Source organism: Gorilla gorilla, chromosome 6, assembly GCF_029281585.2.
Source record: "Gorilla gorilla gorilla isolate KB3781 chromosome 6, NHGRI_mGorGor1-v2.1_pri, whole genome shotgun sequence".
In the NCBI taxonomy this organism is placed as follows: domain Eukaryota; kingdom Metazoa; phylum Chordata; class Mammalia; order Primates; family Hominidae; genus Gorilla; species Gorilla gorilla.
The window spans coordinates 14,614,016-14,631,184 of NC_073230.2; the positions used below are offsets into that span (position 1 = coordinate 14,614,016).

The window sequence follows — 17,169 nt, forward strand, 5'->3', positions numbered from 1 at the left end:
GTCACCATTTTCACCTCATTCTGTCTATTAAAAAATTCTATATATAGTGCTAAATAAATGATGACTTGGCCTATCTTATTATGTCAACTAAGAATTGCATTTGATACTTACAACAGACAATAACAAAATCTTATATAGAAGGGATATAATCTTCCTCACCTAACAACAAATCCAGAAGTGGATAATCCAGAGCTGGTAAGTTGGCCCTCCAAAGCAACCATGGACCTAGGCACCTCTGGTGTCCTACACTATTAATAGTGTCTGTGTGGCTTTTGTTATTATGGGTGAAATATGGCTGTTCTACCTCCAGTATCATGTCCCTGTTTCAGGTTCAAAAAAAAAAAAAGGGATGGGTGCATATCAAATGGCTAAAGCGATATTTCTTCCATAAAGCTTTCCTTGAGTCTCCTCTACAGAAATTCACTTTTATTTAATTGATGGTCACATGGCCAGCCGTGACTTATGAAAGTCTAGGGGCATGAATATTTTTAACTGGCCACATTGTCACCCTGAAGAAATCAGAGTTCTACTAGTAAAGAAGAAAGGATTTTGGTTTAGACAACTAGTAATGTCTACCGACCTACTCCAAGGAGTTTTGACATGCATTATTAAACACTAGACACAAGAGAAACAACAATACTGAGGTTTATGTGTGTTTCAAGTATGTTTCAAATGGGAGAATCTGGTCAGTTTTGAGTCCCACATATAAAGTATAATTTTCAAAGTAACCACAATTTTTATTCTCTAATTGAAAATGTCGAAGAATTGGCTGACATTAATGTGACTTCCAGGAATGTGTCCAAGGAGATAATTGCACAATTGTGCAAAAGGCTATGGATAAGAATGTTCATCAGAGACTTTTTTTATGATAGTAAAAACTTGGAAACATAAATGTCAATCAATAGAATACTGGTTGGATAAATGATGGTATATCCATTTAACAGACAGTATGCAACTTTTAAAAATGATGTTATTCATGACTGTTGTTCACTGTGCAGATAATAAGATCCAATTTATGAAATATTGTATTTATATGTCTATATGTGCTTTTATTCTTAGAGAGATGCCTAGAAGAATGTAACACAAAACTTAAGAAATGGTTATCTCTATATTACGGTATTTGGACAGATTTTAACTTCTTTGCATTTTTGTTTAAATTTTTAAAATTTGTTTGCATAAGCATGTATTGTTTTTATAAAACAATAGTTATTAGCTGGGTGCCACAGCCTGTGCCTGTAATCCCAACTACTGGGGAGGCTAAGGCAGGAAGATTGCTTCAGCCTTCAACCCAGTTATTCGAGGCTGTTGTGTGCCAAGATCACACCTGTGAATAGCCACTGCATTCCAGCCTGGGCAACATAGAAAGACCGTATCTCTTTAAAAAAAAAAAAAAAAAAAAAAGCTATTTTCAAAGAAAGGCAGGGTGGGGGCAGGGCTGATTTGGTCCAGTATTGTTTCTAGCAAGTAATTTTCCAGGATAAGGCTGTGGCTGACCTTATCTTAGGAAAGGGTTCTAATCTTTGCTCAATGGAAAAAAGTGTTATTCTTTATTAATTATAACTTTTAATAAAATTAAAACGAGATAGGCAGTTGTGAGTTTTGGTTTCTATATGGAACACTGACCCCTGAAAGAGTTTTCCTTCCATGTTTCACAATGGATGGCAAGACATTGCGGAAAGGTGGAAGGATATTGCGGAAAGGTGGAAGGATATTGCGGAAAGGTGGAAGGATATTGCGGAAAGGTGGAAGGATATTGCGGAAAGGTGGAAGGATATTGCGGAAAGGTGGAAGGATATTGCGGAAAGGTGGAAGGATATTGCGGAAAGGTGGAGAGGGAGGAGGCTGAGCAACAACTGTAAACAAGTTGGGGAGGAGTAGAGAATGGACGTAAGCATGTAAGGCAGAGAAGTCTGGACCCATGAGCCAGGGAAAGAGCAATAACCTGGACATCAGGATAGCTGCACTTCTCTTCTAGCATGAACCTATCAGTTTATCTTTCTGGCCTTAGTTTTCTCATCTGAAAAATGAGACATCTGTATTAGAATCACTACATGTGCTTTATGTTTCACAATTCTTTTGGATATATTGATGCTATGTCCTGAGAAACTACACTACAGCTGAACCTAAGCAAATTAAAGGAAAAATAACAATAACTAATGTATATTATTATTTGTCTCAGGCATTCTAAGTAACTTGCCAATAGGTGGAGGGACCAAGATGCCAGCCCGGGCAGTCTGATTTCAGAGCCCATCCTCTTTAACAACCATGCTGTAGAGTACTAAAGAACCGCTTGGATAGGGCATTTAAAGGAAGCAGGGTAGCTTTCCTATTCTGGAACTTGGTCTTGTAGATAATGGTTAACGCCAGTAAAGCCTAAACCTTACCCTCACCTCATGACTATTGTGGGGTTGCCTCAACAGGTGGCAGTCTCCTCCCCCTATTCCAAAGACAACTTCCTTATTCAGAGCCCAGCGAAAGGGGAGATAGGTTTTGTTAAGCCCCTAAGAAGCTCTTCCGGCCATTGCCCCACAGAACCGAAGTGCTGACAGAACCAAAGACGAAATGTGCCTATAGAAAGCTTTCTGGTATCATTATCTCGGTTTTCAGCTCTTCCTGGTTCTCACATGATGACCCAGCACCCGTATGCATACTTCATCTTATTACTTCCTTTCATTAAGCCCAGAGAGATACTGAGTAAAGAGAGTACGGGGAGAGAACAGAAAAACAAATGAACGGGTTAAGAGCAGGCTACAGGCCACAAGAGTCCTGCAGGGTTAGAGCCTGTACCTCAGACAAAGGTCCCTCAAGCATCCCCGTTCTCGCTCCCTATTGTCACCCTGCTTTCGTCCCGCTCAAGGTCTTGAAGCTAGTGCATAACCTTACAGCAGGATCAGAAAGGTGGAGGGTAGTAGACACAAGCCGCAAGGGGAATACAACAAAATCTATTGCTCGTGCAAGATCCGACTTCCCAGACCCCTTCGCATTAGGGCGGAGCGTGCACCCGGCAGCCAATCCCCGCTTCCTCACGTCGCCGTATCCCCGCCCACCGCCCCTCCCGCTCCGCCCTTCCCTGGGGCTGCTGTGGCGGCGGAGACGTCAGCGCCAGGAGACTCCGGGTGGCGGCTGCGCCATAGGCGGGCCACGGCCTGGACGCGCTGCGGGGAGGGGCGGAGCGAGCGGGCGGGAGCGCGCGCTGGGCCCGCCTTGGCCGCTGCCGCTGTGCTGCCGCTGCCGGGGGATAATCTGGGCGGCAGCGGGCGGCCTCGGCTAGCGGCCACGAGCCACTTCTGCGGCTGCCCAGAGAAGCAAAGGTCACCACTCCCAAGTCGTCCCCCTCTCCGCCCCCCAGGAGGGGCGAGAGGGAGCCGCAGCTGATGTCAGGTATGGCCGGCGGAGGCGCCCTCAGGCTACGGGTCCAAGGTCTCGTCTCCCTTCGCCCTCCCCCCTCTCCGGGTTGGTGGGGAAGCGTGGAGGATGGAACCAAACCCCGGGCGCGGCGGAACAGGTGTCTCGGGGTCAAAGCCGGGCTGGGGTCGTCCGGGCTCCTGAGGAAGGCGCGAGGACTTCCCGCTCCCGGAGCCTTAGCGATCTGCCACAGCGTTCGGCTGCGTACCCGGCCTCAATTTTGTGGACATGTACCCTCCTCTTCGTCGTGGGTCCTTCCCTTGTGCCCGCTCGCGCCCCTCTTCTGCTCGCGCGCTGCCTGGCGGCGCGGCGGGGCGCGCAGTGCGCCCGGGCCGGACCACTTAGCGGTCCTGCCCCGCCGGGCCCTCCCAGTCCCTCCTCCCGGGCCCTCCCCGCCCCGCCGCTGACCTGTGGGTCCCGCCGGACTGGGCGCCCAGGTGTTGGGCGCCTTCGCCGGGGAGCCACTCGGCTGCCGCGCCGCCTGAGCGCTCAGCGAGCGGGCTCCTTCCAGAAGTGCCTGGAGCTTGCTTGGGTCTAGCTTGGATCATCAGGTTTGTCTGTAGCTGATTTATTTCTTTAAGTTTCCCTGCCGCAGAGTGAAGCAGATACGTGTGTGTTGGGGCATTCGGGGCATGGAGGAGGAAGAAAGGCATTAAATTTCTTTTTTTTTTGCTTCTGCACCCCATTTTCCCCCAACAAATTGTGATGGGATTAGTAGGTGTGTTGACAAGTTGTCCATTTGCTTTGAATTTGGGTAAGTTGTACACTCTTAAAAGGTGACCATAGTTTAGCGCTGTGGATTTATTCTTTCCTAGCCCTTACCGTCTCCCCACCCCCCACCACCCCGCATTTAAAGCAAACAACAATATCAGCAACAAAAAACCCACACATCCTGGAAAAATTCTCAAGATTTCTAACCTAGTTCTCTATATCCATTGTACATATTACTGTATTTCCTTTTAACTCTTTTTTAAGATAGAAAACTATTGTGCTAACCATGGATTGATTTCATTATGAATTTAAAAGTTATAAATTTAGAACCATAATGAATCAATGAATAATTGGCCAATGTGTAAGGGAGAGAAATATGTTAACTTACTAAAAGTTGGGCATAGAACATAGCTCTGCCAGGAAAAAGTGCGCATAATTTCAAGTTGCTTGATTCTGGTGTGAGTTTGGGAAGTTGGAATCCGAGTTTTTAGAAGGTATTTAGATGACAGCTTTTCACCCTCTTAGGTAAATGGCAATTGAGCTTAATGCATATGATGCTGTATGTTCTAAATATTGTATATAGTAAACTATACTTTCTACCAGTCTTTACATATAGATGTACAGTTTAAGTGAATATAAAGTTTCAAGTTAGCAAACAGTTAACTCTTCACCTTATGGTAAGTGAAACAATGACTTAGTAAGGAAAGTATGACTCATTTAAAATTCTTCATAAAGAGAATAATTTTTCAGTATTAGTGGAGAACTATTAAATGCCTCTCAAATTTGCCTGGAATGTGTATTTTTTTGTATCTTCTTACTTAGGATTAAGCATTTTAGAAATATTTTGTGTTTCCTATTTAAAGTTTTTCATAATTATGCTTTTTAAGACTAGACTACGTTGAGTAAATTCAATATCCAGTTATTCTTAAAATTGTATCACAAATTTATTTCAGGGTACATATAATGAATTCTTGTTTACCTATTAGAAATATGAAAAAGTATGTCACTAGGCATATGCTACTATTTGTATATTGATTTGTGCTAAAATTAAAATGCATTATGCAGTTTAACTTTATAAGCCATGGTAATTTAGAGTCTTTGTGTGGTAAAATCATTGATTGGAATTTTTGTGACAGTGCAGCTATAAATAAACCTTAAGCAGAAAATGGAAAGCTTGATGCTGAAATTAAATTCAGATAGGCTTAAAAGTTTAAGCTTCCCAATACAACCATCTTTTCTTTTAGAAGATTTCTTGATTTGATTAAAGACGCTGATGTACAAACTATAGCAAGGCTGAAAGACAGGTATGACAAAAATCTTTTTACTTCATATTCAGTGGGATTAAGTCATTCTTTTAAAAGAAGAAAGAGGGGGAGCGGGAAGGAGACTTGTTCCATAAAATGAGAAGTTAGCCTTTTATCTTAAAATCTGGTTAGAGAGGAACTCCAATGTGTACTTAAATTATTTTGCAGCTAATTCAAATGTCTAAGGGGAATATATATGCCAAAATCTGTAATATGTGAGAATAGGAAGAGAGAGAAAAAAAATATATAAAGAAACTGGTGTTTGTGATTTAGGGAAGCACATAAGAAGGTGGGGGAAACTGAAAGGAAAGTCTAAATAAATTATCTAGCACCTGTAGTATGTGCTGCCTTGCACATTGAAGGGGTGTGTTGGGGGCAACGAGAGGCAATATTAGGGAGATTCTGGAATGGGAAACCTGTATATTAAAGCACATTTAAACGGCTAGATGTTGGATAATAGGCAGAATTTGAAATTAAATACAGCTTGGCATAGTTATTTGCATTCTTGGTCATTGTATTTTCTAGGGCTGCGGTAACAAAATACGACAAACTGGGTGATTTAAAACAACAGATTTATTGTCTCAGTTCTGGAGGCAAGATGTCTGAAATCAAGATGTAGGTACGGCCATGCTCTCTCAAGGTTCGAGGGGAGAATCTGTTCCATGCCTCTTAGCTTGTTGTGTTACTGCCAGTCCTTAGCATTTTTTGGCTTGCAGCTATGTCACTCCAGTCTGTGACTCTGTTGTCACAGCATAATCCCTGTGTGGCTCTGTCTTCAGATGGTGTGCTCCACTTCTTGCAAGGATACTAGTCGTATTGGATTAAGATCCACCCTAATCACCTCATCTTAACTTGATTACATCTGCAAAGACTCTATTTTGAAATAAGGTCCCATGCAGAGGTACTGGAATTAGGACCTCAGCCTATCTTTTGTGGGGACACAGTTTAACCTGTAACAGTTACACGGTTTATCTTTTACAGCGTTCAGTAAATGTTTAGCATTATAGACTGAATCAGAGGCTATAGTGGAAACAGGATGGGACACCTACATTTATTTACATATATCAGTGATGTCTTAATCTGTTTTCTGTTGCCTCTAGCAGAATATCTGAAACGATAATCTATAAAGAAAAGAAATTTATTCCTTACAGTTAGGAAGGCTGAAAAGTCCTGGTTCAGGGGGCCACATCTGGTGAGGGTATTGCTGGTAGGGACTCTGCATAGTCCTGAGGGTAGCACAGGGCACCACATGGTGAGGGGGCCGAGCATGCTAGCCCAGAACTCTTTCCTTTCTTGTAAAGCTACCAGTTCCTTTCCCATGATAACCCATTCATGAGGGCTGAACCCTTAGTACCCAGTCACCATTTAAAGACTCCATCTCTCAATACTGCCACAGTGGTGATTAAGGTTCAACATGAGTTTTGGAGGAGACAAACATTCAGACCACAGCAAGTGCTTACTATGTGCCAGGTCCTGGAGATAAAACAGTGGATAGGCAAAAATCTCTGTCCTCATGGAGCTTACATTCTGAAACACGGGTTCTAAAAATGTGGTCCCTGGATCTGCAGCATCATCATCACCTGGGAAGTTGTTAGAAATTGAAATTTTCAGGCTCCATCCCAGAACTCTTTATTTAACTAGCCTTCCAAATGATTCTGATGGAGACTCAGGTTTCAGAACCACTGATCAAGATGGAAAAGAGACAGTAAACAAGATGAATAAGTAAAATAATATTTGATATTAATAGGTGCTGTGGGTAAGCAGAGGGTGACCAGTGAACACTCCTGAAAAGTAAAGACCTGAAGGAGTTGGAGAGTGAGCCATATGAGCACCTGGGTGCGTGTTCTTAGCAGAGAACAGTTAAGTGCAAAGACCCTGGCACGTTTGAGGAATGACAAGCAGTTAGTATTAGGTTCAGTCTATGAAATTGCTGCTGTTTGTTCATTTTTGACCTACAGAAACACCAAATACTGGGGAGAAGAGATCAGAAAGGGGTGGAGTAGGATGCAGATTGTGGGTAGATCCTTGTAAGGTTTTGGCTGTCTGAGATTAGGAAGACGGGAGGGTTTTGAGCAAATGAGTGATGTGATCTGATTTCAGTTTTAAAAGGATCATTGTGGCTACTGGTAAAAATGGGCCAAGGAAGGAAAGGCTAAAGGAAGGGAAAAGTTGGTTAGAATGTTGTTGCAGTAGTTAAAAGACAGAGGTTGCTCAGACCAGGCTGATAGCAGTGGAGAAGTCAGAAGAGGTACAAGACTAAAAACGCACAGTAAATGGTTTGAAAAGTAAGTTTTTTTCATCCCACTCCAGTTACCCAGTTGTCCTCCTCAAAGGCAATTAGTGTTAAAAGTAGTCTTATCTCTATTCTTCCTGAGATTTTTTTTTTTTTTATTTTGAGACGGAGTCTCACTCTGTCGCCCAGGCTGGAGTGCAGTGGCGCGATCTCAGCTCACTGCGAGCTCTGCCTCCTGGGTTTACGCCGTTCTCCTGCCTCAGCCTCTCCAGTAGCTGGGACTACAGGCGCCCGCCACCATGCCCAGCTAATTTCTTTTTTTTTTTTTTTGTATTTTTAGTAGAGACAGGGGAGATCTTTTATGTAAATATGAGAAACAGTTTTAACAAATTAGTGGAGAGGTTGTTACCTGGAAACATTTAGCAATGTCTACAGACATTTTTGTTTGTCACAACTAGGGGGAATACTACTGGCATCTAGTGAGTAAAGGCCAGGGATGCTGCTAAACATCCTACAGAGGACCGGACAGCTTCCACAACAGAGAGTTATCCAGCTCTTAATGTCAGTAGCGCCAAGGTTAAGAAACCTTAGTTTAATGGGATTTACAGAGGTTGGTGGGAAGCAAGTGTTGTAGTCAGAGAAGACAGCAGGAAGAGGAGCTGACCATATTGGGAACCTTTCAGAAACTGTAGATAGTTCAGGATTGCTGAAGCAGACATAAATTATAAGGCACAGAATAGCAAAAGACGAGGCTGGAAACCTGGACAGGCTCTAGATCATAGCCTTTATTTATATATCGTGTTAATAAAAAATGTTTAGTTTTTGTCTTGTAGGCAGTGGAGTTCCGTGAAAGGATTCATGGGGTGACATGGTCAGCTTTTCATTTTAGAGAGCTCATTCTGGTGACAGGGGGTATGAGTTAAAGAGGGATAGCACTTGAGTCAGAGAGGTTAGATATTGTAATAGCCTGGGGGAGAGAGGAGAGTCTGAAATAGGATAAATACTAGAAATGGAGAGGAGACAATGGATTAGAATAATATTTAGGAAGTAATGTTGGCAAGACTTGGTAATTGGATTTGGGGTGAAGATAAGGGAAGCATTAAGAATATCTCTGTACTTTGTAGTTTAGATAATCCTATGGCTCTGAGTGAAATGGGAACCCATTGGTGAATAATTTAGGTAATTACCAGTAATTAAGGTAAAATGAGAAGAGGAAAGTAATGAGTCACTTTGGAGGTGTTGAATTAGAGATGCCTATGGTCCAGGTGGAAGTATTTAGCAGGCATTTGTGTATGTGAACCTGAAACTTGGAGAAGTCTGAAAGGATCAAGAGATCATTTTGTTTAACAAGTGTGGAGAAATTAGTGGACTTTAATTTTTATATATTATTTCACTCTGTAGATAAAAATTGCCTCCCTTTATTTAATTTTTATCAGAAAAGTAATGTGTGTACCCGATGCAAAATTAAAACATCAAAAGGTTATAAAATAAAAAAAATTTGTCCTTCCTTGCTCATGCCACCCAGTGCTAGTTCCCAGAGATAGCTCTTGTTAAATATCATATGTATATATATCTTAACAGATTTTAAAATATATACAGAAACATCTAAAAAGCCAAGTGAAATCATACTAGAAAATATTTCGGTACATTGTCTTAAAAAATAAACCTTTTATCTTATACAGTTGTTAAAATGAATGACATTGTGTTATGGATAAAATAAGTGAAGGGTTAAATTAAAGTGCAGACTAACCGATAAGCATGATCTCTGATGTAAATTAAAAGCTGAACATACATATGTGATGATATAGGCATTACCCAACCATATGAAAGCAGTTACTTTTGGGGAGAGATAGTGGTAGAGATGGTAAAGAAAATTTACTCTTTTCTGTCTGTGATTTTCTTTCATTTGTTTAGGTTTGTTCCTTTTGTTTTCTTTACATTTTCTGATGTTTAAAAAAATACCCAGTATACCTTATTAACAATAAAAAGTAACCTTTGTCAAAAGCACAAAGATTTTCCTTATCAGCACATGTAGATCATTGTTTTTAACAGCTACTACTATTCTATGCTATGGCTCTATCTTTTTTTAAAAAAACTAGTTCCTCATCAACAGACAGACGTCTTATGGTTATGGCTGTCTTGAGCATCTTGGCTGACTTTTATGATTATATCCGTAAAATAAGTTTCTGATCATGAAGTGATATATCAAGGCATAATTAGTTAAAAATTTAAAAAGATGTTGTGAAATGCCCTTCCAAAAGACAGTGAAAGTATGTATTATGAGAAAGAATACAGGACTACCAGTTTTCTTATATCTGTGTCAATAACAGCTGTTAATAAACTTTAAAAGTTTTGCCAATATGTTAGGTTAAAAATAATATCTCTTCATTTGATTTACCTTTGTGAGTGAAATTTGAACATCGTTGACCATTTTTTACTGTGAATCTTTTATTTTCTTTATCTGTTTTTGTATTTGGTTAAGTATCTTTTTTATTATTTATGGTACTTTTTGGTTCTTTTTGCTGTACATTAAAAAAATATATTTCATAAAGAAATATGCCCTTTAACCAGCGACTTCATTGCCAGAAATTTATGCAATGAATAAACTCAGTTTTTTAATAGTCACAGCTTCTGAGTGTGGGAGAGATCTCAATTCGTAATATCAAAATGCAAAAATATATTTTCTTCCAGTTTTGTTTTAATTCCATTTTCTAAAATACTGAAATCTTAGAAACATTTGAAATTGTTACTAGAAAGTAAGGATCCAGCTGGTTTTGTTTTTTTTCCCCAAAAGATTAATTAATTCAATACCATTTCTTCAATACGCCACCTTTTTCTTGATTTGAAATGCTGTTTATTATGTATTAAATTTCCACATGAATTTTTGTTTTTCATAGACTCTTTATTTCAACCTGATAAAGTCCCTTTATAAGATTCATCTGGTAAAGACCACCAGGGACACATCTGTAGGCTGACAAAGGTTAATTAGCTTGCTGCAGTGAAGGAGACTTGCACAGCAGAGGAAATGTCAGCATTTCTAAAGAAGGAACCAGGGTTATTATAGGATTTTGGAGAATGGTGGAGTTTGGACAAAGTTTAAATGCAGCAATATTTGATAAGCTTAAAGCACGGCAAGACTGTGTGTCAAGGGTTAATAAACATCAGGCCTGGGCTGAGAAGCTGACTCAGGATTCTGATTCCCTGGAGACTACAAAATCGCGATACATGTGGAATGTTGTGTCTGGAAACCCCTTATCTGAAGCTCTGAGTTGCAAAGTGAGGTTGCTTCTGTTTCATAATGATCTACCATCAGTGCAAGAGTGGGATGTTCCATTCTCACTTTATAAAATTTCAAATAACATAGTTTCTGACAGTCTGATGTAGAGAACAGTTTTTCAGCACATTGTCTTTAGTATTAACAAATGCATTTTTTTAAAAAGACTCAGAGTCTGTTCAGCATAAATACCAAATTGTTTTCATTACCTTTTTTAAGGTAATATATTTTTATATGTAGTAAACTTTGTCTCTTCCCCTTCCCCAGTTCCCCTTTCAAGAGTTTTCCAGTGATACTCACCTATTTTTCCAGATAACATTTAGAATAATTTTTGCCACATTAATTTTTTAAAATCTTTTTTATAACTTAAAATTGATCGGATCAGATTAGTACACCCCTTCCCACAATGCCCCTTTCCAGAATTTCCGAGTTACACCCACATGTTTATTGGTCCAAAGTTTTAGAATACTTTTTGCCAAGTTATATAATTTTTTAAAATCTTCCTGTGTTTTAGCTGGGATTACTTTACATACAGGTTAATTAGGAGGAAATCAACATCATTATCATTGATACCTTTTTTTTTTCAAACTTTTTAAAATTTTGGTAAAATACATATAAAGTTTACCATCATAATCATTTTTAAGTTTATAGATCAGTGGTATTAACTACATTTATATTGTTGTGCAACCATCACCGCTGTTTATCTCCAGAACTCTTTATTTTGTAAAACTGAAGCTCTATATCCATTTAAACGATAGCTCTCCATTCTCACCTTTCCACAGGCCCTGGAAACCAAAAGCCTACTCTGTCTCTGATTTTTCACTACTTTAAAGTACTTCATGTAAGTGGAATTGTGCATTATTTGTCCTTTTGTGATTGGCTTATTTCATTTAGCAAAATGTCCTCAAGATTCATTCATTTTGTAGCATATATCAGAATTTCCTTACTTTTCAAGGCTGAATACTATTCCATTGCATGTAAATATATTTTGCTTGTTCATTCATCCTCAGTGAACACTTGGTTTGCTTCACATTTTAGCTCTTGTGAATACTGCTGCAATGACCATGAGTGTACAAATACTTTCTTGAAACTCTGCTCTCATGGGGTATATATCCAGAAATGGAATTGCTGGATCATATGGTAATTCTATTTTTAATTTTTTGAGGAATTTTCATACTGTTTTCCATAGCAGAAATAACATTTTACTTTCATACTAATAGTATACAAGGGTTCCAGTTTCTCCACATTCTCTTCAACACTTACTGTTTTCTGAATTTTGATGGTAACCATTCTTATGGGTATAAGGTAGCATCTCATTGTAGTCTTGATTTGTTTTGCTAATGATTAGAGATGTTGAGTATCTTTTCATCTGTTTATTGGCCATTTGTGTATCTTAGGAGAAATGTGTATTTGAGTCTTTTGCACATTGTTGAATCAGGTTGATTTTTTTTGTTTGTTTGAGTTTTAGGAATTTTCTGTATATTTTGGACACTAATCTCTTATCAGATAATACGATTTGCCTATATTTTCACCCATTCTGTGGCTTGCCTTTTACTGTTGATAGGGTATTCTGGTGCACAAATTTAAAAATTTTTCATCAAATCTAATTTGCCAATATTTTCTTTCAGTGACTCTGCCTTTGTTGTCACATCCAAGAAATCATTGCCAAATATAATGTTATGAAGCTCTTTTGTTCAGTGTTCTAAGAATTTTATAGTTTTAGGTCTTATATTTAGGTCTTTGATCCATTTTGAGTTACTTTTTCTTCTTCTTTTTTTATTTCAATAGGCTTTTGGGGAACAGGTGGTGTTGGGTTACATGGATATGTTTTTTGGTAATGATTTTTGAGATTTGGGTGCACCCCTCACCCAAGCAGTGTACACATTACCCAATGTGTAGTCATTTATCTCTCACCCCCTCCCACCCTTTACTTCAAGTTCCCAAAGTCCATTGTATCATTCTATGCCTTTGCATCCTCATAGCTTAGTTCCCATTTATGAGTGACAGCTTACAATGTTTGGTTTTCCATTCCTGAGTTACTTTACTTAGAATAATGGTCCCCAGCTCCATCCAGGTTGCTGTGAATGCCATTATTTCATTATTTTTTATGGCTGAGTAGTATTCCTTGGTGTGTGTGTGTGTATATTATACATACCACATTTTCTTTATCCACTTGTTGATTGATGGGCATTTGGGTTGATTCCATATTTTTGCAGTTACAAGTTGTGTTGCTATAAATGTGTGTTCAAGTGTCTTTTTCGTATAATGACTTCTTTTTTTCTGGGTAGATACCCAGTAGTGGGATTGCTGGGTCAAATGTTAGATCTACTTTTGGTTCCTTAAGGAATCTCCACACCATTTTCCATAGTGGTTATACTAGTTTACATTCCCAGCAGCAGTGTAAAAGTTTTCCCTTTTTACGACATTGATGCCAACATCTATTTTTTAAAATTTTTTGATTATGGCCATTCTTGCAGGAGTAAGGTGGTATTGCATTGTGGTTTTGATTTGCATTTCCCTGATAATTAGTTGTGTTGAACATGTTTTCATATGTTTGTTGAACATTTGTATATCTTCTTTTGGGAATTGTCTATTCATGTCCTTAGCCCACTTTTTGATGGGATTGTTTGTTTTTTTTCTTGCTGATTTGTTTGGTTTTTTTGTAGATTCTGGATATTAGACCTTTGTCAGATGCATAGTTTACCAAGATTTTCTCCACTCTGTGGCTTGTCTGTTTACTGATTATTTCCTTTGCTGTGCAGAATCTTTTTAGTTTAATTAAGTCCCATCTATTTGTCTTTGTTTTTGTTGAATTTGTTTTTGGGTTCGTGGTCAGGAAGTCTTTGCCTAAGCCAATGTCTAGAAGGGTTTTTCTGATGATATCTTCTGGGACTTTTGTGGTTTCAGGTCTTAAAAGATTTAAGTCTTTGATCTAATCTTGAGTTCATTTTTGTGTAAGGTGAGAGATGAGGATCCAGTTTCATTCTTCTACATGTGGCTTGCCAGTTACCCCAGTACCATTTGTTGAATAGGGTGTCCTTTCCCCACTTTATGTTTGTGTTTGCTTTGTCAAAGATCAGTTGGCTGTTAAGTATTTGGCTTTATTTCTGGGTTCTGTATTCTGTTTCATTGGTCTATGTGCCTATTTTTATACCAGTACCATGCTGTTTCGGTAACTATAGCCTTTTAGTTTAGTTTGAAGTTGGGTAATGTGATACATCCAGATTTGTGGGTTTTGGGGGGTTGTTTTTGTTTTTGCTGAGTCTTGATTTGGCTATGTGTGTTCTTTTTTGGTTTCATATGAATTTTAGGATTGTTGTCCCTAGCTCTGCAAAGAATGATGGTGATATTTTGATAGGAATTACATTGAATCCGTAGATTGCTTTTGGCAGTATGATCATTTTCACAATATCGATTCTACCCATCCATGAGCATGGAATGTATTTCCATTTGTTTGTGTCATTTTCGATTTCTTTCAGCAGTGTTTTGTAGTTTTTCTTGTAGATGTCTTTCACTTCCTTAGGCATATTCCTAAGTATTTTTTTTTTTTTTTTTTTTGCAGACATAGTAAAAGGGTTTGAGTTCTTGATTTGATTTTCAGCGTGGTCGCTGTTAGTGTATAGCAATGCCACCGATTTGTGTACATTAATTTTGTATCCTGAAACTTTACTGAATTCATTTGCGAGTTCTAGGAGCTTTTTGGATGAATCTTTAGGGTTTTCTTGGTGTACGATCATATCATCAGCAAACAGCGACAGTTCGACTTCCTCTTTACTGATTTGATGCCCTTTATTTCCTTCTCTTGTCGGATCCCTCTGGCTAGGACTTCCAGTACTATGTTGAATAGAAGTAGTGAGACTGGGCATCCCTGTCTTGTTCCAGATCTCAGGGGAAATGCTTTCAACCTTTCCCCATTCAGTATAATGTTAGCTGTGGGTTTGTCATAGACGGCTTTTATTACCTTAAGGCGTCTCCTTTCTATGCCAATTTTGCTGAGTGTTTTAATTATAAAGGGACACTGGATTTTGCAAAATGCCTTTTCTGTGTCTATTGAGATGATTATGTGATTTTTGTTTTTAATTGTTCATGTGGTACATCACGTTTATTGACTTGTGTATGTTAAACCATTCCTACACGCCTGGCATGAAACCCACTTGATAATGGTGTGTTATCTTTCTGATATGCTGTTTGATTCGGTTAGCTAGTATTTTGTTGAGGATTTTTGCATCTATGTTCATCAGGGATATTGGCATGTAGTTTTCTTTTTTTTGTTATATTATTTACTGGTTTTAGTATTAGGGTGATACTGGCTTCATAGAATGAATTAGGGAGGGTTTCCTCTTTCTCTGTATTGTGGGATAGTGTCAATAGGATTGGTATCAGTTCTTCTTTGAATATTGGATAGAATTTAGCTGTGAATCCATCTGATTCTGGACTTTTTGTTTGTTGGCAGTTTTAATTACCATTTTAGTCTTGCTGCTTGCTGTTGGCCTGTTCAGAGTTTCTATTTCTTCCTGGTTTAATCTAGGAGGGTTGTATGTTTTCAGGAATTCACCCATCTCCTCTCGATTTTCTAGTTTGTGCGCGTAAAGGGGTTCATAGTAGCCTTGAATGATCTTTTGTATTTCTGTGGTATCAATCTAATATCTCCATTTCATTTCTAATTGAGCTTATTTGGATCTTCTTTGCTTGGTTAATCTAACTAATGGTCTGTCAATTTTGTTTATCTTTTCAAATAACCAGCTTTCTGTTTCATTTATCTTTTGTGTTTTTTGTTTGTTTCTTTCTTTGTCTCAATTTCATTTAGTTCTGTTCTGATCTTTGTTGTTTCTTCTTCTGGATTTGGGTTTGGTTTGTTCTTGTTTCTCTGGTTCCTTAAGGTGTAACCTTAGATTGTCTGTTTATGCTCTTTCAGACTTTTTGATATAGGCATTCATTGCTGTGAACTTTGCGTTTAGCACCAGTTTTGCTTTATCCCAGAGGTTTTGATAGGTTGTGTCACTTTTATCATTCAGTTCAAAGGATTTTTAAATTTCCACCTTGATTTCATTGTTGACTGAATGATCATTCAGGAGTAGGTTATTTAATTTCCATGTATTTACATGGTTTTGAGGGTTCCTTTTGGAGTTGATTTCCAATTTTATTCCACTATAGTGTGAGAGAGTACTTGCTATAATTTTGATTTTCTTAAATTTGTTGAGACTTGTTTTGTGTCGTGTCGTGGTCTGTTTTGGAGAAGGATCCATGTGCTGATGAATAGAATGTATATTCTGTAGTTGTTGGTAAAATGTTCTGTAAATGTCTGTTAAGTCAATTTGTTCTGGGGTATAGTTTAAGTGCATTGTGTCTCTATTGATTTTCTGTCTTGATGACTTGTCTAGTGCCGTCAGTGGAGTATTAAAGTCCCCCACTATTACTGTGTTGCTGTTTATCTCATTTCTAAAGTCTAGCAGTAATTGTTTTATAAATTAGGGAACTCCAATGTTAGGTGCATATATATTTAGGATTGTGATATTTTCCTGTTGGACAAGGCCTTTTGTCATGATATAATGTCTCGCTTTGTCTTTTTTAACTTGTTGCTTTCAAGTCTGTTTCGTCTGATACAAAAATAGCTACTTCTGCTTGCTTTCTGTGTCCATTGGCATGGAATATCTTTTGTTGTTGTTGTTGTTGTTTTTGTAATTTAATTTTATTTTTTATTATACTTCAAAGTTCTAGGGTACATGTGCACAACGTGCACGTTTTTTATATATGTATACATGTGTCAGGTTGGTGTGCTGCACCTGTTAACTCATCATTTACATTAGGTATATCTCCTAATGCTATCCCTCCCCCGTCCCCCAACCCCACGACAGGCCCCAGTGTGTGATGTTCCCCACCCTGTGTCCACGTGTTCTCATTGTTCAATTCCCACCTATGAGTGAGAACATACGGTGTTTGGTTTTCTGTCCTTGCGATGGTTTGCTCAGAATGATGGTTTCCAGCTTCATCCATGTCCCTACAGAGGACATGAACTCATCCTGTTTTATGGCTATATAGTATTCCATGGTCTGTATGTACCACATTTTCTTACTCCAGTCTATCATTGATGGACATTTGGGTTGGTTCCAAGTCTTTGCTATAGTGAATAGTGCCACAGTAAACATACATGTGCATGTATGTGTCTTTATAGCAGCATGATTTATAATGCTTTGGGTATATGCCCAGTAATGGGATGGCTGGGACAAATGGTATTTCTAGTT

At 38.7% G+C, this 17,169-nt stretch overlaps 1 protein-coding gene across 6 annotated transcripts in view; it reads left to right on the forward strand.

Annotated features, from left to right (window-relative positions):
• Window positions 1-17,169, forward strand: part of C1GALT1 (core 1 synthase, glycoprotein-N-acetylgalactosamine 3-beta-galactosyltransferase 1) — a 123,808-nt gene that overhangs the window by 22,141 nt on the left and 84,498 nt on the right. For 2 of the 6 annotated variants that reach the window (XM_063708376.1, XM_063708377.1), the window contains exon 1: window positions 3,111-3,381. The exons of 2 other annotated variants lie outside the window; for them this stretch is intronic. In XM_063708376.1, the coding sequence (XP_063564446.1) occupies window positions 3,375-3,381 (7 nt within the window). In that variant the 5' untranslated portion in view covers window positions 3,111-3,374. Of the gene's footprint in view, window positions 1-3,062; window positions 3,382-3,454; window positions 3,957-17,169 lie in introns of those variants that run through there. 2 more of the 6 variants (XM_004045095.5, XM_063708380.1) reach the window with 2 other exon arrangements.